This window comes from Tripterygium wilfordii, chromosome 11 (assembly GCF_013401445.1).
Source record: "Tripterygium wilfordii isolate XIE 37 chromosome 11, ASM1340144v1, whole genome shotgun sequence".
In the NCBI taxonomy this organism is placed as follows: Eukaryota; Viridiplantae; Streptophyta; class Magnoliopsida; order Celastrales; family Celastraceae; genus Tripterygium; species Tripterygium wilfordii.
The window spans coordinates 12,456,967-12,477,251 of NC_052242.1; the positions used below are offsets into that span (position 1 = coordinate 12,456,967).

At 35.9% G+C, this 20,285-nt stretch overlaps 3 protein-coding genes across 7 annotated transcripts; all 3 read left to right on the plus strand.

The window, feature by feature from the left end:
* Positions 1 to 1,043: 1,043 nt before the first annotated feature.
* On the plus strand, positions 1,044 to 1,581 carry LOC120008471 (precursor of CEP1-like). Its single transcript, XM_038858797.1, has one exon. It carries the CDS (start codon positions 1,070 to 1,072, stop codon positions 1,388 to 1,390), a length of 321 nt encoding a protein of 106 aa, XP_038714725.1. The 5' UTR covers positions 1,044 to 1,069; the 3' UTR covers positions 1,391 to 1,581.
* Positions 1,582 to 4,778: 3,197 nt separating this feature from the next.
* Positions 4,779 to 9,666, plus strand: LOC120009636 (polyadenylate-binding protein RBP47C-like). Of its 2 annotated transcripts, none has more exons than XM_038860287.1 (6): positions 4,779 to 5,274; positions 6,882 to 7,347; positions 8,184 to 8,251; positions 8,329 to 8,459; positions 8,575 to 8,671; positions 9,163 to 9,666. In XM_038860287.1, the coding sequence occupies exons 1-6, from the start codon at positions 4,942 to 4,944 to the stop codon at positions 9,328 to 9,330; spliced, it is 1,263 nt and encodes a 420-aa protein (XP_038716215.1). In that variant the 5' UTR covers positions 4,779 to 4,941; the 3' UTR covers positions 9,331 to 9,666. The 2 variants fall into 2 exon arrangements, with proteins under 2 accessions (XP_038716215.1, XP_038716216.1); XM_038860288.1 differs by having other exon boundaries at positions 9,166 to 9,666.
* Positions 9,667 to 11,744: 2,078 nt separating this feature from the next.
* Positions 11,745 to 19,513, plus strand: LOC120008918 (uroporphyrinogen-III synthase, chloroplastic). 4 transcript variants are annotated; one of them, XM_038859296.1, is made up of 10 exons: positions 11,745 to 11,974; positions 13,392 to 13,479; positions 14,217 to 14,286; positions 15,119 to 15,237; positions 15,817 to 15,912; positions 16,966 to 17,021; positions 17,879 to 17,964; positions 18,199 to 18,330; positions 19,036 to 19,097; positions 19,161 to 19,513. In XM_038859296.1, exons 1-9 carry the CDS (start codon positions 11,801 to 11,803, stop codon positions 19,082 to 19,084), a joined length of 870 nt encoding a protein of 289 aa, XP_038715224.1. In that variant the 5' UTR covers positions 11,745 to 11,800; the 3' UTR covers positions 19,085 to 19,097; positions 19,161 to 19,513. The 4 variants fall into 4 exon arrangements, with proteins under 4 accessions (XP_038715224.1, XP_038715223.1, XP_038715226.1 ...); XM_038859295.1 differs by having other exon boundaries at positions 19,168 to 19,513; XM_038859297.1 differs by having other exon boundaries at positions 11,746 to 11,974; positions 14,220 to 14,286; positions 19,168 to 19,513.
* Positions 19,514 to 20,285: the final 772 nt, after the last annotated feature.

A 20,285-nucleotide genomic window follows, 5' to 3' on the forward strand; every position in this document is an offset into this window, starting at 1 on the left:
TCTTTCAATGCCTGCACTAACTACTCACGCAATCTTAACAGTTGTAGACACATGGGGCTATGTTGCCGCCACCAAATGTGAGCAAACAATAGTAGTCAAACGATAACTCTCAACTCCATGTATTATGGGAAAAATTATGAACTTTTTGAAAACTTGTAGAAGAAATATTGACATTCCGAGCATGCATACATACATACATACATATAAATTCTCATATACGGACTTAAAATGAGTATAATTACTCTTTAAGATTGAATAAATGAAATGATAAGTGAGACCTATTATATTGGATCCCACATGTTCCGAATAAAATGATGAAAATATAAGTCCACATATTAGATCATTAAGTCTGAACGAGAGAATATATATATATATAATTATACTTAAAGACCCACAAAACATTTCCAATAGAATCCAAGTCACTTCCAAAAGAGTATAATTTTTCATAGGAATGAAGATTCATGTACTTGAACTTAGTTAGCACGTGAAATATGACGCATAAACAGTCATCTTAGGAATTTATGGGTATTAGATTCAAAGATGCCTAACACTAGGTCAAATATAGGAATTTACCAGAAAACGTCTATTTCAGCTTAAGAACGTCTATATGTATATATATATATGTATGTATGTTTGTATGTATGTATATGTATGATTATAATTATAGTTTGATGCAAATGTAAACCTCTAGAAATTAACATTTGTTCCATGAAATTAAGATGGAAATTATTCAGAAATAATGAATAAAATAGGATTATATATATCGACAATGCTTAGTATGAGTATCCATTAGTCAATCAATAAAAGAATATACGTAGTACTGTTCCTTGGACAAAGAATCTGGGGGAGACATAATCATGAAAATATATACATTTCCCACTATATTTATTTTTGAAGAATTACAGACGTAATTGTAATTTGCATCCTCATACTACACAAGCCGCCCCTCTACTCTCTTCTCTAGCACTGATCTCTATATATACCCCATTAGGCCTACAATCCCTCTCCCACACAACACAAGCTAGCATCAGTTGAAGCTTTTTCTTTCTTTCTTAATTCCCTTGTTTTCATGGCAAACGTTAAGCTTATAGTTTCTACTACTTTTCTCTTCCTAGTTTTGTTGTTTTCTTGGGGATCAATTAGGTTTACTGAAGCAAGGCTTTCGAAGATGTCTGGAAATTATGGTAACAACAATCTGATAACCAATATAGAAGGCAATTATGATGTTGTTAAGTCTCGTCGCATGGCTTTACAGGACGAGGTGGTTGGCAGTGTTGCTGGTAATATTGGTCCTGATGCAGCTAACAACGATGATTTTCGACCCACAACACCAGGCCACAGTCCTGGTGCTGGCCACTCTACTGGACCTGGAAGCGAAGAACCACTTTAAATAACTCATACATATATATGTGTGTGTGTGTATGTATGCAGTATGTATCTATATATATGTGTGTGTTTGCGTAGTTTCATTCCATGCAATGTTATTTTTATGCAGTACTCGTGATTTATCTGTTGTATAATATACCAATATTGTATAATACTTGGGTATGCTTTTATGTATTTTTTACATTCTCAACGCAATCTCTATGTATTTTTGTACAAAGCATTATATATGGCGTGTTGGTAACAAAGTCGATATGAGGTAGTGCATTAATCTATTGTTGTCGATATTACTCATTGAAAATCGAAAATGATAAATATCTTAACAGTTAACATTCCAACTTGGGTCAATTGTTGAGTTGAACGCACATGATCTAATTGGATTTGTTGACTCTACGTGTTCCACATAATACAGATGAAATTTTGTGTATACAACTCAACGGTTGGGATAACTACGATACCAACTGTCGGGATCTCTATCATAACTGCTTCTTGCAAACCATGCATCCAATACTCTAATTTATGCATTCGAAATAAGAAACTAATTAAACAGCCCAGTAAATGGAAGAATTTTGTCTATTAAACCTCGGATTCAAAGTTTCCAACAAGTAGATATTAATAATCAAGAGGACTAATTTATAGTTTATAGAGGCGTTGACTCTTGAGACAATCCTTGCCATTCAAAGTGCTGCTGGAACAAATTTTCTTTACAGCTAGCCCGTGCCGTCTTTGCTTTGAAGGTCCATTAATTATTGTTTATATACTAATAAGATTGTCAAAATATATTTGTAATTTAATGTGGGATTGGTCTTTTTTTTTTATATTGGAATTTGGAACCCATGATTTTACTATTGACTATTGTATATGTGTGGGACACTGTGTAGTTTAGTGGCGCCAGAGATATTTTTATGGGACCAAACTTAATTGGAAAAGCATTTAAACACCTTAGATGCTATTTTTTAAGGCAACCTTTTTGTGGATGTGATTTTTGCATCCAATGTATTGTTTACCATGAGGTAATTATGCCGGCATTTTTACCCTCTTCCTCAAGTGACCAATTAGTATAGATTGTCACTGGGTATTCGCTTTCCCACCTCTACAAGTATATGGGTTCAAGTAAGGGAGGCAGAATAATTTTATGGAATAAAATCATGAGGGGAAGGTAGGAATGCTAATATAGGTACCTATAACGGACAATATATCTATTTTGGAGAACGATGGAACAATAGCTACACTGCTACACTGATACTCTAAATGTAGTGTATCAATTTTTTTTTTAGAAGATAAATGTAGCGTATCATTGTAACTCCTCTAACATCATTTTATTAATAGAATATTAATATTTATTATTTTTACCCTTTTTCTTTTTCTATGTATGCTTGCTTCTCGCAAAATACATATGCCTCAATATTGAAAGAATATTTAAAAATATTTTCTCGATATTATTATTTTATTAAAATGATGGTTGTAAAAAAAAAAATTTGTTCGTCCATAATATACTCGATCAAAAATAAACTAAAATATATGAAAATAATTAAAAAAATGAATATTTTAAATTGTAGAAGACAATTTAGAGGAGCTAGTATAAAGTGTTGTTAAATTATAATATTGTGAAACTACAAAATGACTCATTTTATTGTATTTTAGAGAATTTGATACGAGAAGCTGTTAATATTCCACGTACACTCGTGATTTGTAGTTTTCAATGACAACTATTCAAGTCCATGACTCAATGGGTGACTTTGCAAAAAGGACTTGACTAGGTCCCCGTCAAACGACATTTGCGCCATGCCAAGTAAGGGTGGTAAAAAATCGATTTCGGGTCGGATAATAACACGTATTTATAAAATATTTACATGTCCGGACCCTAATCAATATTGGATTTCGGACGTACAAAATTGACCAAATCAGACAAATTTTTTTGTTTGAATCCGAATTTCAAACATACAACTTATGTCAAAATTTTATTTAATCCGAGTCAAATAAAATCGGTCATTCAGACCGGATAGAGTTTTGTAACCCCTAATGTCAAGACTCAAAGCACGCGCTCAATGTCCACGCCTACCGACTCGTTTAACGCACACAGATAGGTGTCTGCTTGGCTTCCCCTTTTGACTCATCATTTCACCACCGTAAATTGATGAGCTTCTTATCAATTATTAACCGTGTTAGTATTTTTTATTTTTTTAAAAAAAACCGTGTTAGTATTTGACCATGTCAGATACAGATAATTAAAAAAATTTAAATTTTTTTTTAAAATCTTACCTACCTTAATCTACAATTTCCATTAATGATTTGCTTACCAAATATTTATTGTGCATTAATTGTTATAATACAATACCAATTAAAGTGTGATTAAAGCAGTTAACTAATAATCGGACTAGAGGAATCTTTTAATCTAGAAATTAATAGATCCTTTGATCTTAAGTAGAAATCTAGAAATTTTGTCACTCATTAAAAGTAGAATTTTAGCAATAACTATAATTACCAAAAATAGAAGTCAAAAGTTAAGTACATTGTATTGTACATAAAGAAAAGTTATATACAACTCATTATTGCTTAATCACTAGACAGATTGTTGATTAATTTTCTAATAGTTCAATTCGGATCATTTAAAATTTACCATTTTAAGTAGCTAGGGTTCCAATTAATTTCCTATAATAGTTGAAGTATTTCACCAGTGAACTTATAATTGCATATAATTTTTTCTTAATTGAGAACAATTCAATAGTTGTGTCATTTGAACAGTCTACTAAGTCCAAACTAGGGTCAAGTTAGATGCTTGCAGTCCAATATGTTAGTTGAGTAGAGAGCTAGAACAAACCACTTAGAAAGCTATGCTAGCCTAGAATGAAAATCTCGACCTCCAATAAGATTTTTTATGCCACAAGTTCGAAGAGATAAAAATAGTTTATCTGATCGTACAACTGAAAAGTTAAATCCTACTCTTATGTGGCCTCCTTCCATTTAGGTAAAAAAAGACAACTTTTCCTTTCTCACTCATCAACAAACAAAGAAGATCTCATTATCTCAACATCTTTCACAAATTAACCTGATTCATGCAAATCTCAGTTTCAGAAAATCTTTGAACTGACGATGACATGACCAACAACCTTAAAAGATTTTCCAAGTATAAGAATGTACTAAATATGCACATTGTTCTGTTTTAACTTTTTTAAGAAAAAAAATTAAAATTTCTCAAAAGGGCCAAAAAAAAAAAAAAGAGGAAAATATCTACAGTGCAGTTCAGAGCTTGCTGGCGGCGGCGGATACCCAAGCAGTATTACATGCATATCGTGAATCAAGGGTTCAGATAAAACCCCAACTCTAATCCAACGGCAACCGCGTTTACCCATGAATTCTTCGTATCCTCAAAAGCAATTACGTGTACGCTCTGCCGGTCTTCCTCTCTATCCCATCTTATAAACAAAGCCCTTAGATTTAGCCTCTCTCTCTCTCTGAATGAGTGTGAGATTTCATCATCTTCTATCATCTTTATCTTTCTTTGTTTCTTCAGAGATTTTGAAATAAGAGAGGATTTGTATAGTTACGTAGTAAGAGATGCAATCGAACGGTCCAGATTCACAGCAGCAGCAACAGGGAGGAGGGCAGGAGCAGAATCAGCGGCCCCAACCGCAGTGGATAGGGATGCAGTATCCAGCGCCTGCTATGGTAATGCAGCACCAGATGTTGCCACCACAACATTATGGACCGCCACCACCACAGCACTACATGGCATACCATCAGTATCAGCATCATTCCCATCCACACCCACAACAGCCGCACCCGCTGCAGCAAGGACTTAGTGGCGAGAACAAGACTATCTGGGTTGGGGATTTGCATCACTGGATGGACGAGAGTTACCTCCATAACTGCTTTGCTTCCACTGGGGAGGTATTTCTATTTATAGTAAAAAATTGAGTTTCTAATTGAGGTTTTTGTATGTGTAATAATGATTTTGTGATTATAATGTTTTATGGTTTTTAATGTTTTGTTTGATAAATGTGGGATTATATTGCTGTTCGCCTGTTCATATGGTTTTTGTTCTGTTTTTTGATCTTTGAAGTGGGTTTGTAACAATTTGTGATGTTTTTAGTTATGAAGTTTCTGTTAATGGGTTTGGAAGTTTTTGAAAAATTGTTGTCAATGGTATCTAATTAAGGAATATCTTGGTTTGTATTTTTGGGTAATAATGTGAGGGGTGTATGAGATTTTCCCTTGTATATTTCTGTAATCGAACAAGAAAAAGGGTTTTGCAATGTCATCAGAATGAAGGTTATAAAAAAAGCAGATAAGTGTCGGGTAAACTATCAAGCATCAACCACGAGTTTTGGAGGAACAATTTACGTAATCACTCAAACCTGGCCTCTGGTAGGTCCTAATCAGGTCCTGATGGGCATCAGGGATTTGAATTAGAAAGATTTTAACTACCCGATTTTATATTTGACAAAGTACAGATTCTTTGAAGTTACATCCATCGAAGACTAAAATATAAATGTTGTGGGGGTAAATTATTGTGAGTAAACTAGTGTGCTTCGGTGGGTAATACTGAACAATACCTCACATGGCATTAGACTATGCCATTGCATAATTTATCTGATGGAAGCCTGTCTTGGCCAATGTGTGCTTAAGTGGCCAACGCATAACAGTATTAATTGTTCTTTACATGTTGCTGAATTTCTGAACGCAAACGGTGTTGGAATACCTTGGAAATACCAAATTCCGAACCTCTAATATCACAAAAGGCTCTTACAGTATTTTATAACAATGCAACAAGATTATAAATAATTTTCTCTTGGGATGAGGTTTATTAAACAAAATATGGTCCAGAGGAGCTTAGAGATATGAGATTCACTTCGTATTATGATGTATTATGAAATCACAGCATTGTTTTACTTTCTTTGTTGATGTTGGTGCATCCATGTCTTGTCATTAATTTGTTGCATTCTTAAGCAGCTTCCCTTCTTTGGGTTGGTGAATAAGTTAATAAATCTGCTTCTTCTAATTGCATTTGAGGTTTAGGGCTTTATGGACAAGACAACTTATGTAAGTTGGAGAGGACAAGAAATTGGCCAAGAAAAAGATTTAATATAGCCGTGCTGATTTTTCCCTATTTTTTTAAAGAAAAAAAAAGTGCTTATTTTTACTCCATCTTTTTTCTATCTCCTAATCACGACAAAACTTTGATGTTTCAGTTTTGAAATTAAATGTAAAAATGTAGAAAAAATTATTGAAGTTGTTCAAGTTTCTTCTTGGCAGAGTTAGTTCCCTGAAGTCATCTGAAGGATAATTCATCTTTTAGGTCTTTTTTTTAAAAAAAAATTTCCGGACTCTCTTTTTTTTTTTTTATTTATTTATATCTTTGGTGTTGTAGAGAAATCTCATCACATGTGGACCTTTTTCTCTGGAATTTTGGACTTTTGAGAAATACCCTGTGTTTTTCAGTCTCTCAACTATGATGTTTCATCGTCTTTCAACTTTTGATGTTGTGCATTATGCAGATTACCTCCATCAAGCTTATTCGTAATAAGCAGACTGGTTTGTCTGAGGGTTATGGATTCGTGGAATTTTTTACACATGCTACTGCTGAGAAAGTTCTGCAGAGCTACACTGGCATTTTGATGCCAAATACAGAGCAGCCATTCCGTTTGAACTGGGCCACATTTAGCACGGGTGAAAAGCGTTCAGATAATGGTCCCGATCTCTCTATATTTGTAGGAGATTTAGCTTCAGATGTTACAGATAGCTTGTTGCATGAGACTTTTGCCAGTAAATATCCATCTGTTAAAGCTGCAAAAGTTGTCATTGATTCTAATACTGGGCGTACAAAAGGTTATGGTTTTGTGAGGTTTGGAGATGACAATGAAAGAACACAAGCCATGGCTGAAATGAATGGTGTATATTGTTCTAGCAGGCCAATGCGCATTGGAGCTGCAACTCCCAGGAAGTCATCTGGATATCAACAAGGTAATTAAATATTTTGATATGCATATGCATGATAGTTTCTTTTTTTTTTTTTTTTTTTTTTGCTGTTTTTCTATTACCTTTCCTGCACAGTGGGGGAGGTGGGGTTGAGATGTTAACTGTGTTACTCAAATAGCTCTTGCTTTACCCTCCCTTTGACAGTGAGAAGGTAAGGTGTTGTAAATTTTTAACAGTCAGTTGCCATCAATTACAACTCTGTGTGTGTGTGCGGATATGTGTTGGGATACATTCTTGAGGATTCTCTGTGGCCTAATGAGTTTTGAGGCTTATTCTTGAGGATTCTCTTTTTTAAGTTTCGATTGCTGAAATGGAATGTCAAGGAGAGTAAGATATGCTTGTTAAGCTTTTTTTGACAATGAAGATGTACAATTATGCTACAAAATAATCATCCTTTACATATTAATTGTCAGCTCCGGTTGTGGTGCAGAGAGCTTTTTTGTTCTTTTTTTGGCATAAAATCATGTATGCTTAGATGCTTAGGATAAAAATGTAAAGACAACTCTTGATTTTGGAGCACCAATTTGACATCTTCATTATGACATGTTGACCTACATATCTGTGAGTACATATAGTTCAGAGTTATTGTATTGTAAGTTGGATAATGATCTGCCGTCTGCGCATCCCATATCTCCTTGCATTCCAAGACTCCTTTTTGAAGCCGGCGTTTATAGATGTTAAGAATTGCACGACTGTTGTGGCAACTAATACCCTAATCCAGGTGCACTGACTAGATGTGTGAAACTGCTATGGCTATTGGCTTTGATCTGAACTATCCTCAACAGTGTTACATTTGACCGTTCCTCCTGTGGTTCTATTAGGTGGATATGCATCAAATGGTGGCTCGGCCCTAGGCACTCAATCTGATGGAGAGTCTACAAATACGACAGTGAGTTTTTCCTGGCTCCTTCTGTGTTTATCATAAGGAGTCAACTTTATTTACTTGGACAAAACATGTTTTCATAGATATTTGTTGGCGGGCTGGACCCAAGTGTCACGGATGAAGATCTCAAGCAGCCGTTTTCTCAGTATGGTGAGATAATCTCTGTTAAAATACCAGTTGGAAAAGGGTGTGGGTTTGTACAATATGCCAGCAGGTAAAGTTTGTGATTGTAATTCTGCTTTCCCCAAAAAACGCATTGTAATGGGCTTCAATTGAATTCTTCAGTTATTTGCTTACCCCTTGATCCTCATCCTAACTTTCCTTCCCAGATATAATGCCGAGGAGGCATTGCAGAAATTGAACGGGACAGTCATAGGCAAGCAAACAGTGCGTCTTTCTTGGGGTCGTAATCCGGCAAATAAGCAGGTACCATATTTGCTCGCTCTTTTTACTACCTTCCCATAAGAGGGCATGGTTAAACTGAAGGCTGTTGACTTGGTTGGCCTAAATGTAATTTATATTTGCCAGATGGAATCTTTTATTTATTAGCTTGGTTGAATGACTTTTATTAGATAAAACCTGGGAACCTTTTCCTTAACAATATCCCAAGATTGTGTGTGGATACTTGACAGTATGTCATATTGTCGTTTATAATGACTGCGACTTGCACCTATGTTTTGTTGTGCATAGCAACAGCAAGAGTTAATTTAATTAAAGGAATTCGGTGAAGTTCAATTGAACTTGGATCCAGATTTCATATTACTTGATGAAAGGTAATTATGAATTTTAGGGTGCAGGCGTAGACTGCAACATTGTGAAAACTTAGAAGCTTAGTCGTAAACATATGAACTGCTGCCACTTCTGTCTCATTGCCGGCTTTTTTTTGTGTGTGTTTTTTACTATGGTATTTTATTCAGCAGTTTAGAGCAGACTATGGAAATCAGTGGGGTCGACCATACTATGGAGGGCCAGTTTATGATGGTTATGGATATGCTTTGCCACCACCTCACGACCCAGGCATGTATGCAGCTGCAGCTTATGGAACTTACCCTGTTTATGGTGGGCACCAGCAGCAAGTAAGCTGACTGAACTACGCGAGAATATGTAGCTGTAGTGAGTAGAGATTATCAGACACTACCATGCTAGAAGAGGCAAATCTGCTCGACTTCTCTGTAGGGCTCTTTGTTTCTGTAGAATTCTTATAAATCCCTCCATTTTGTGGAGCGGAACTGAATTTTGATGACTGAGGCAATTTCTTGGCGTATCTGATGGAAACATTTGATTAGAATTAAGGTAGTTGGAAAGAAACTGAATGATTGGAATAGATGAGTTTGCTGATGCATGGAGTAACATTCTCCATGAATAAAATGCTTGTTATACATATATTCTATAAAGTTTATCACTGGAATTCCATTAACTTATATGACCTGTTTTTATTGAAACGTTATCATACCCTTTTTACAGTGACTGCCACTAAGCCAAAAACACACACTAGGACTGTTCAAAAAAACATGTCAAGCCAATCGTTTGGTCGGTTATATCATTGGGGGCACAGGCCCAGTCAATTTTAATTTTTTTTTACACTAAGTATGTTATATATTTGTAATAAATTGATCATTAGGCCTCCAATCATAAACAATTAGGCCCCCGGTCCATTAAGTCTAACCCAACCCACTAACTAACACTTATAAATTGTCAAGCCCAAACCAATACTCATAATTGGTAAAGTCCACATGCCAAACTCAAGCCCTCAAATCCTCTCACTGGTTATTGTTAAATATATGTTAGTGAAAACTAACTGAAAAAATCGATTAAACCATCAATAACCAAACGAAGAGTTAAATTTATGTCAAAAAATTGATTGTGGAGACTCGTAAAAAACACCTATCTTTATCGTTTGTCCACACCCATTTCTCAAGCGCTGGCTCGTCCACACAATTGTGAGGGTTGGGGCTAAAAAAAAAGATTTGAGCTGATCGAGATCTCGAGATACCGTGCATGTGACGATGAATGATCGTTTAGACTTTGGACCACTATCTGACTTTGGGACCGGGTTAGCTTTAATACTAAAACCATATGTAATAATCAATGCGCCACTGGACCTTATGATCATTATTCTCTATATTTAGTAATAAAACACTTGTGCTAATTTTTGCTTAGCTGTATTGTGTTGCATTCATGGGGCGCACAAACACCTCTGGGCGGGGTTGGGCGTTTGGGATGCAAAAGAAACCCTCAAGTTCTCCAAAGATACTCATTAGAAAAAAATTAAGGAAAATTAGTCAAAAGGACAATATGAAACTTTTATATTCCAAGAAGATGGACAAAGTAGAAAAAAAAAATTAGAAAAAAGGACAAATTTTATTAACTTACTATAATACCCTTAGATATACCTTCTCTTTTTGTGACCATTGCTTCTGCAGCCTTCGACTTCAGCTGTCCTTCCACCGATCTCTTTCTTCGGATGCTTCTCCTTCATCTTCATTCACTTGCGACATAGATCGATGCTTCTTCTTCTTCTTCCTCCTCTGCCGATCTCTTTCCTCTAGATCTTTCTTCTTCATTCAAATGTACACGTCTAGAGAGAAAAAATAGAGAAATGATATTTGAAACTTCACTAATTGAAATTATATCTGTGTTTAGGACTGGTGATATTATATATGTTTTGGTATATATTTGAAAAGGCACATCACCTGTCTTTTTTTTTTGTATTCTCTTTTTCTTCTGTGGTTCATATAATATAAATTGAAACATATAACAATGACAAAGTCTCCTTGTACTCAACCCTATCGTGACCCAACATAGCCCACCCAATCCACTATGTATTTTCTAGTTGTTTTTAAGTATTATTGATGTGTTTTTGTATTTACGACCTATTTTTGTGAATCCATAACATAAAAAATCAAAAAAAAAAATAAAATTTAAGAGGCTCTCCACCCTAGACCCACGCACGGCTTCTTGTGCCCCATTGATCTCAATTCCTAGGTCCGCCAAGGTATACAATTTTTCATATTTTTTAGTAACTTTTATACTATCTTTTAAGTTTTAACTATAAGTTTCACCAAAAAACATAAAACAATTTATTTTTCAGCTTATAATATAACTTATTTTTCACCGTTATACACTAATTTATTTTGACAACAAATAAACTCCATACAAAAAAAAAATGGAACTTGTAAATTTCTTTTATTTATTTTTGTTAATCGAATTATTTATATAATTTTGTAATTAAAAAAGAACAAATTATTATTACATTATTTATTCTTTCGAAGGCACCTACCAATAGGCCCAAAAGCCAAAAACAGTGAGTGCGACTTTTGGTGGACTTCCATAAATCAACAAAAGTGAGACGTGGCGTTCATTGATTGATACAGGTGTACCAACTACTGCTGCAAGATGCACTGTCGGCCCTAAAACTAACCGACTCAATTAATAGTATTATCCCGGTAGATATTTGTTATTAAATAATTAATTAATTAATAAATAAGGTCGTTGTCCTCAATGAGGTAACAGCTTGCCCTTGCGTTTGGCTTCTCCTCCGCCCAACACGTTTCAATGGCAATAGTTTCTCCGCCCTTTCTCACTCCTCCATCTTGTCTGCAACTTCACCGGCGAATCTTTTTCACTGCTTCCAGAACGGTGACTCGTTGTTCTTCCGAATCGAATTCGGCGCCGAAGGTTGTGGTCACCAGAGAGCGAGGCAAGAATGGCAAGCTCATTAACGCTCTGGTACACACTTCTCCATAATCTCTTGTTCTCTTCCTTTTCGCTTTGTTTTCCTGAAGTATTCGACATCTTAGATTCTGAAATTTTGTTGCGTTTTCTTTGTTAATCTTTATTCACATATTGGATTCCTTTTTGCCTTTACCGCTTTTGATTACGTCTCTGACAAGTTTGGCATTAGTCTTTTTTCCTGTTTGGAGCTGCTGGTGTGTACATCGTGTTGGATGTGAATCCGGGTCTCATTTTCTAGCATCATGTGTTTGATTAAATGTTTAACCGAAATACCGAATATGGAAGGAGTTTTGCTTTGTCGTTTGTTTGTTCATTTGAGTTTTTGCTTTCAGACGTTTTAGTCTCTGTTCTGTTTCCAAAGCAGTCCATACTTATAATTTATTATTCTTAGCTCCAGTAAGTAAATTATGAGTACTCATCTCCCGAGCTGGATAATTGCATTCACATTGAATGCGGTCATTTCTTTTCTTCTTTTTTCCTTTTAGGTTTATGATGGTATTTCAAAATAGCCCTGTTCAAGATAATATATGGCCTTGGTGAAGGCAATTAGTTTCTCAATTGAGAATGAAAAGTGGAGAAGAGAAGTCAGTATTCATGAAGTTCCATTGTCATTGTCTAACACTCTTCAACTTCTATTTATTTGTTCTTTTTTACAAAAATGATGACAATGTATTTTATGAAAATGGAATCATTCACCTTTGTTAACCTTCATAAAGCAACTTGAGTATATCTTAATCCACGGCATTGTGACTGCACCACTGCTGTCGCTTCCATAAGTTGTTGTTGATATAGTTTGCATTTACAAAGTGTTCATAATCAGTCTACCAATGAAATATGTTTCTCATCTTTGCTGCCATTGATATATTCCATCTGCGATCACCCCAAAATTTCCTCATTACTTTTCTTGTATTTGTCACCTGTCTTGCTGTCATGAGATGAAAACTTCTTATGCTTGGTAACCACATCAGTGGTAGTTTGACAAGACATGTGATTGTATTTATCCCTTTGTGAATGTTTAGTCGTGTCATTTTGTCCGTCACATTTTTAAGCCAGTCGGTAGTGTGTACCTTTTTGTATGAGCTGGTGACTGGTGACAGGTTGCTTTACTGATGTTAATTGTCTTCGGGTTCTTGGTTACATGTGTCAGTACCCATACTTGTTTCCTTCTATGAAAATTTACAGCCTACGGAGTACGGACAACTCAACTGTGTCACTCAATAGTAGATTTTAGTCAGGACTCATACTTACAAATCTAGTTCAATCTTCCATCAATAATATTGAATTTGAGAAACACGATATTTGTTACCAACAGCTTGTTTGGATCAATACTTGCTTAATCGAACTAAGTTAAATTATGTAGTCTTTTTTTAAAACGATAATGGAGTTGTGATGAACTTCTGACTGGAAACAGGCCAGACATGGGATCAGTTGTTTGGAGCTTCCCCTAATTCGGCATGTCCAGGGGCCTGATTTGGATAGGCTTTCTTCCGTGTTAACTGGTAAGTTGGAAGTTTGGTGCTCTCTCCTGATAGCACGACACGATAAATTGTAAGACATGCCTATACTGCCACATAAACTGGACTTCTAAGGGAAAACATAAAAGAAAAAAAAGAAAGAAAACAATGCTGTCTCTGTCTTCTTTTGTAAATTTAATGTGCCCATCCTCTCTAAGCGTTGCAACCAATTGAAATAGCTACATTCTTTTCATTGGCATGACTGAATGTCTCTGATATGTCCAGCCCTGTTCCTTGTTATGCTTTATTAAACTGATATGTCTGGAAACATTTGAGCCACTACAAGGGGTGAACCCTTGGCCTACTGATAAAGTTATAGGTCATTGGCTCAATTCTGGAAACAGTATCTCCACTATGCAGTTTGGGCAAGGTTGCGTAGATCTTGTACTTTTGAGGCTCTATCTCCACCAGTGCCTTGGAGTTGTTTACTTTTAACTCGATATATTTTGTGGTCCATTGTTAAGCAGCCAAATTCCACAACTGTTCACTGTCACTGTTTGTCTCATTCATGTTTCTTGCTCTATTAATTTGGTCGCACTGATAACCGAGGTAGTCGATGTCTATGGTAGAGTTTCTTTTTTTCATATATCAATGGTGGTGTTTCTTGTTGGGTGAATACTATAGTGTTAACCACAATTTACTGCAAGCTTTGTCTTGGTCTCCTCAGTATTTACTGCATTGCTTTCACTTTTCTTACTCTTATTTTGTTATTTTTATGGCAGCAGATACTGTGTTCGACTGGATTATCATAACCTCCCCTGAAGCGGGTTCTGTCTTTCTAGAAGCATGGAGGTAATGTTAAACATGTGAAAGATACCTTCTCAATTTGTATCCATTGATCACTTCTGCAATCTTTCTTCAGAGATCCTTCTCTCTACTTCTTGTCATCTTTCCCCCCGCCTCCCATCCCCCACCACAACCCTTCTGAACTATCAATTATGGATTATTTTTTTCTTTCCTAGTGTCTTTTTTTCTCCAGTATTTGACATTGCCTGTTGTCTTCATGCATTTATCATTATTTATTCCTGGATGCATTTATAATCTTTTCTGTTTATTGCTACAAATTTTCTTTTAATATGGACTTAATAATTTTCTTAATTTTTGGTCTTTGGGTCAGTTTTAATTTAAAGTTGTCTTGTTTTGGGCAGTATCGGATATTAAAAGCCAACAGATAATGCTTGCTAGGAACTAGTTCCACTGCTGATTTTCTGTTTCTTTCCTCTTTGCAATTTTAAATGTATTTTCTATTGTTATTCATTTAGTATCACTCTTTCTTAGTATGTTTAGGATTTTCTCTGTGGATCATAGTTGATCTCTCTTGCAGTATGACTGTATGAGTAATTGAATTTTCTTTTGAAAAGAATGAGTAATTGAATTTTCAGCTTTAATTTAGGATTTTCTTCTTCATTTTTGTGTGTGTGAGAAGGGACAGCATGCTATCTTAGCTATCTTCTAATGCTTTCCGATTCCTGATAGTAGACATAATGCTCTTTCTCCTTGTACTAGTGACTTGAGATGGTGGATGCAGTTTGTTCTTTCATTTATGGAGTCTTTAGGCACACCTGGTTTTAGTTTGTGTATATCTTATCATATTTAGAAGCTTATCCTTACTTTTGGTCTTTAGATCTGCTGGAAATCCAAATGTTAGGGTAGGTGCTGTAGGAGCTGGGACGGCAAGCATTTTTCAGGAAGTAATGCAGTCATCTAAGCAATCTCTACATGTTGCTTTTATGCCCTCGAAAGGTATGTGATTATTTATATTTATCTGGACATGTACATAAATTGATTGATGCATTGTGTTTCTTTCGTTTGATAATCTTTTTGGCCTCCAGAATATTCTAGTAAACTCATTGCACTGTGATACATAAGAACTTAGGATTATTTTTATTGAAATGAACCACCAGGTAATATTGTTAGAATTAGAAGCCCTCAATTTTCCCAGAGCACTGTTTCTAGATTCCTGCCAAATGGTTTTCATGTTCCATTTATAAATCTTATGATTTTAATATGATTCAGATATTATATATAGCTTGTTGAGTTGACAATCTTGGACTTCACGTGGGTGGAATGCTTTCCACCATTCTGTTTGGGCATACTTAGTTTCTGGGATGTTTGCATATGTTTTGTTTTGGTTGATAACTTAATTGTTCAAAATTTCCTGTCATGATCTTATTGTTGTAGTGTAAGTGGTCATGATCTTATTGTTGTAGTGTAAGTGGTATTTGTTAAATAAATGATTACTTGAATGGTGGTTCATTGTGGTTTAAGCCAATATTTAGTTTCTAAAGCCGCCTACATTTTGTGCATTGTTCTGTTGGTCAGCAACTGGGAAAGTATTGGCTTCTGAACTTCCAAAGAACGGGAATGGAAAATGCACTGTCTTGTATCCTGCGTCTATGAGAGCTGGCAACGAGATTGGTATGTAAAGTTCCTTTGGATTTAGTCTTTGTAGGGTTTTCTAAGGAAACAAAACTTTAACACTAGTGTTTTCTTCAATATATTTAGAGATGTCTTGGTTCCCCCTACTACATCTAAAATGTCTCAGATTTTCTTAGTGCCGTGATCTAGTAAAAAGACTCGGTAGTCTAGGAGCAATTTGTGGCAGTAAAAAATCCAAATTATTTCTTGTGTAGCCTCGTGGAACCAAAATGTAAGTGGGTAACATTGTAACAAACAGCATACAACCCTGCAAGTTGCATGCAATCCTAAGAATTTGTCTGTCAGATTTCACACTGGAATTTGATGCTTTACGAATTTTTTTCGGGTAAGAATTCTCGTTCTTGTAGTCTGTGAGGCTTGACGCTCAAATGTGCATTTTTGGAGATTGATGTTACAAATGGGAAAGATCTAGAGGTCATCCACAACAGTAGGCTGGTACCGAATAAGCTTATGGTTTACTCAATAACTTGCCTGTTAGCTCTATGCGATGTTTACGTAGTAGGCATTTACTTAGTGGTTTTGATGGGTGTGCTGTATTTAAAAAGATTTTTATAGGAAGGTTAGAGTATCTTTACCTGTGGGTAAGTTTCATTAATCTTTTGAGTAGATGGGTGAGTTTCATCAATCCCATGTTTGTAACTCATAAAAAGCTTTTGGTAGGACTTCAACTTTGCAAGTTGTATTTTGTTTTTTCTTGTTTTCCTCTGCATCCTGTATGGGTGGCACCCACTGATGCCTAGATATTTTTTTTGCACTTCAAAAAAAGAAAAGTAATTTACTTATTCTGTGCTGTTACCAATGACGCTTATATCCTAGTTTCTGGCTGGATCCATTGTCCACAATATATTCAACTCTGTCTTTAGGATTTCCTTGGTTTTTAATTTTTGGGACAGCATTTGCTCTGAATAAACAAATGTTTCCTAAAAGTTGTAACCTATTTCATGCTATCTCGTATGTTGATGGCACTTCCTTGCTACCAGTTATGCGATCTTGTCTTTGCCTGAGCATTTGTCTTTGGCATGTTTCTTTCAGAGGAAGGCCTGTCTAATCGTGGATTTCAGGTTGTGAGGCTAAACACATACACAACAGTAAGTACTCCAACATGGTTAGCTTAGATGTTTGTCTTCTTGCACGAGATAAATTTAGCTGAGAGTTCAATTTTCAATTCTTCTATTTAACCAAGCATGTGATTGAGACCCTAACCGATGAAATTTAGTTAAATAGTAATTTTTTTCTTTTCATTAGCTTAGTGTTTTGGGATGGTATTTTTACATGGAATTCGAGCCAAGATCCTGAGTTCAAATCCTGGATTTCTCAATCCATCTCTCATTTTAGTTAGAAATTATTAATATTCTATGTGATGGTTTGCCATAATTATCATGGGGAGCCTATACATACGGAAGTTTTTGGAATATTCTCCAATGAATAAATTCGTATATTCTCATCAGCTTAAGTTTTTGGGATAACCACTGATTTAACACTAGCTCTGTTATATATTGTTAAGGACAATTGTATTATTTTGAACTTCATGCACTTCATTCAAACACTTCAATTTTGAGGAAACACGTTCCTATTTTATTTAGAACAGCACATTTGTGCGTGCCAGGTTGCCAGTAGTTTATCAACGCTACCTTTTGAAGGTTAAGATACTAAATAGCTCATATCCTGACATGATGTCTCATTAAGTTATTTTAGACAAAGACTTGTAGTTGTGTTGGCTTCTAATTGCTTTTGTGTGCTGCATCTCATGCCAGAGGCCATCATCAAAGGGATTTCTCTCTCTGTCTGCTAAGATTAAAGTTTCTCTCACATTTTGGTCATATTAGTTAGTGCAAGTTTTTACCCCATACTACCAGCTGTTATATGGCATAGTCTTATGATAGGCTTGTCCAACATGACAAACTGAATAATGGCGGTCTAGCCTGACTTTTAGTTATTCATTCAGGTACCCGTTCACCATGTTGACCAAGAGGTTTTGGAGCAGGCACTCTCTGCCCCCGTTGTTGCAGTTGCTTCGCCTTCTGCAGTTCGGTAAGTTTTGGCTACATTGTTGCTGTCGACTTATAATCATTTCCTGCTTGGTTCGATGACGACACTTTCTCCCTGCCATTCATGCTTCTTTTTTTTTTTGTGTATATTTCATGCTGCTTGAATGCTCGGTGATCATGGTTCTTGATGCTTCCTTAAATTCCATATATTCCCTCTTAGGTATTTTGGTGGGTAGTTTAATTAGCTCAACTCAGTTATGTGCCTCTCTTGAAGCAGAGCCTGGGTGAATCTTATCTCAGAATCGGCATGGAGTAATTCAGTTGCTTGTATCGGCGAGACAACTGCCTCCATGGCAAGAAGGCTAGGCTTGGAAAACGTTTGCTACCCAACACAACCTGGTCTTGAAGGGTAACCTGACTCTAAAGCTTACGCTCCCATGCCTACATGTGTGTATATTTTTTGCCAAACAGTTTATAGTGCATAAAATGTTTACTCCCTCAAATTTTCAAGAGTTTGGTGATCTGCTTGTATCCTCACACCCCTAACATCTGAATTTTTGAAATAAAAAATTAAAATTTGTATTAAGTATGCCTACGCCTGACTTCTTGTTCATTCTGTGAATGTGACCATCTACTGTAAGCAAAAATAAGAGGGACGCTCAAGTTTCTTTTTTTTTTTTTAAAGTGTATTATTAAGTTTACATGTTGCTCATTTCTCTTTTTCAATGAGAAGAAAGGCTGAGCTTACTGTCTTTTAATTTGCTTTTGGCACTACTATATGCCAATTTTCTATGCAGGGAATGCTGATTTCTTCATCTTTCAAAAGAACATTAAGCTTGTTAATGGTTATTTTAGGTTGTGCATAATCTTGTCCTTCCCATACCCCACCTTCATTGTAGGAGTTTTGTGCATGGGAGTTTTAAAACCTTACAATCAGCATTTCAATTTGAAATATATTCTGTCTGAAACTGTATTTCAAACATTAGATGTGAGTTTGTAATCTGTTTATGGTCCCAAGTTCTTCAAGTTTGTCGAATTTGCTGAGGTTTAGAATGAAAAATGAGTCCTACGTGGGAGTCTTGTGAAATCTTATAACATATGTATTTGGTCGCAGATGGGTAGGCAGCATCCTTGAAGCTTTGACTGCAGACAATAGTCGCTAAAAATTCACGTCAGGTTGGTAACATTCATATTGGTGACTAGTTCTGATAAATATCTTGTTCATGTATATTTCTTTAGTCTCCAGGCTTGGCAGTCCAGGAAGAGTTGTCAACAGACTTAAGGATGGGATATTGACCTCTCTACCATGGAGCTGCAATTTTGGGGTAGACGGGTTGCCAGACCAGAATAAAATGCAGGAGATAAACAGAACTGAAGAGCTTCGAAATGTATTTTCATTCCATGGGACGGATTACATGTTGACCAGGCTTTCCTTCAAGGTTAGTGCAGAGACTGAACAAGAAAGATTTTCAGCCTCCATATGCAATATTTTAGTTGTAAACATATCAATTCTTTAACACGAAAGTGCTAGGTATTGACATGAGATTTGATGTAAGAGATGATCGTTGAATGTATAGATCTCTTATTTCTAGAGGCTTGTACAATCTGCACGAAAAAAAAAAAAAAGAAAAGGATTTCACAAGCCTGCTTAGGCCTGAATACATTACACAACGGAAATGTTCAGGCGCAGATTACAAGTTGTCGTGCTTCCATGGAGGGGGAAGCTTTCCCTGAAGAAAAGATGAGATCATGGTCAGTGCCCGTTCTGGTTTGGTCGCTAGGTGGTCGCTGGGAACCATATGTCCGGCACCCCTTACTGTGGCAAATATTAGTCCGTCGTACTCTACCACATATCCGCCAACCTGCACTCGTCGTACGAAGTTAAAATGCAAGAAACATCTCCTTGGCTTTGAGTATAGTATGAAAGATCATTTACATGTATATATATGTTATCACCTCATCACTAGAATTAGTAGAATACCATGCTCGTCAAGCCGTCTTGATCGGAAGTTTTAAGGTCTTTATGGCATACCTAGTGGCTGTAACTGGAATGGGTTGGGTTGGGTCGGGTTTAGGGAAATATCTCATCCAACCCGCATATGGTCGGGTGAGACCCTTAACCAACCTCATTTGAGACGGGTTGGATCGGGTTTGAGGTTGTGTTGGGTTACTTGTCATTTAGTTTAAAATTTTTACTAAAATTCTCCATCTAGATCATTATGGTCTAATAAAAACATAAATGAGGCCTTCACATTATTCAAGAGAAGAAAATACTACTGACTCTTAACACACACACATATGAAACAAACTCAATCTTTGATTCTTGTTAATACCGCATACATGTCTATACAAATATAAAACGAC

What these genes read in the sequence shown, in the direction of transcription:
- LOC120009636 (XM_038860287.1), top strand. Translation starts at nt 4,942, where the DNA reads ATGCAATCGAACGGTCCAGATTCACAGCAGCAGCAACAGGGAGGAGGG. An exon ending in GCTTTGCTTCCACTGGGGAG is followed by an intron (nt 5,275 to 6,881) that starts GTATTTCTATTT and finishes TGCATTATGCAG; the next exon opens with ATTACCTCCATCAAGCTTAT. An exon ending in TTTGTACAATATGCCAGCAG is followed by an intron (nt 8,460 to 8,574) that starts GTAAAGTTTGTG and finishes TTTCCTTCCCAG; the next exon opens with ATATAATGCCGAGGAGGCAT.
- LOC120008918 (XM_038859296.1), top strand. Translation starts at nt 11,801, where the DNA reads ATGGCAATAGTTTCTCCGCCCTTTCTCACTCCTCCATCTTGTCTGCAA. An exon ending in GCAAGCTCATTAACGCTCTG is followed by an intron (nt 11,975 to 13,391) that starts GTACACACTTCT and finishes GACTGGAAACAG; the next exon opens with GCCAGACATGGGATCAGTTG. An exon ending in TGCTTTTATGCCCTCGAAAG is followed by an intron (nt 15,238 to 15,816) that starts GTATGTGATTAT and finishes TCTGTTGGTCAG; the next exon opens with CAACTGGGAAAGTATTGGCT.
- LOC120008471 (XM_038858797.1), top strand. Translation starts at nt 1,070, where the DNA reads ATGGCAAACGTTAAGCTTATAGTTTCTACTACTTTTCTCTTCCTAGTT.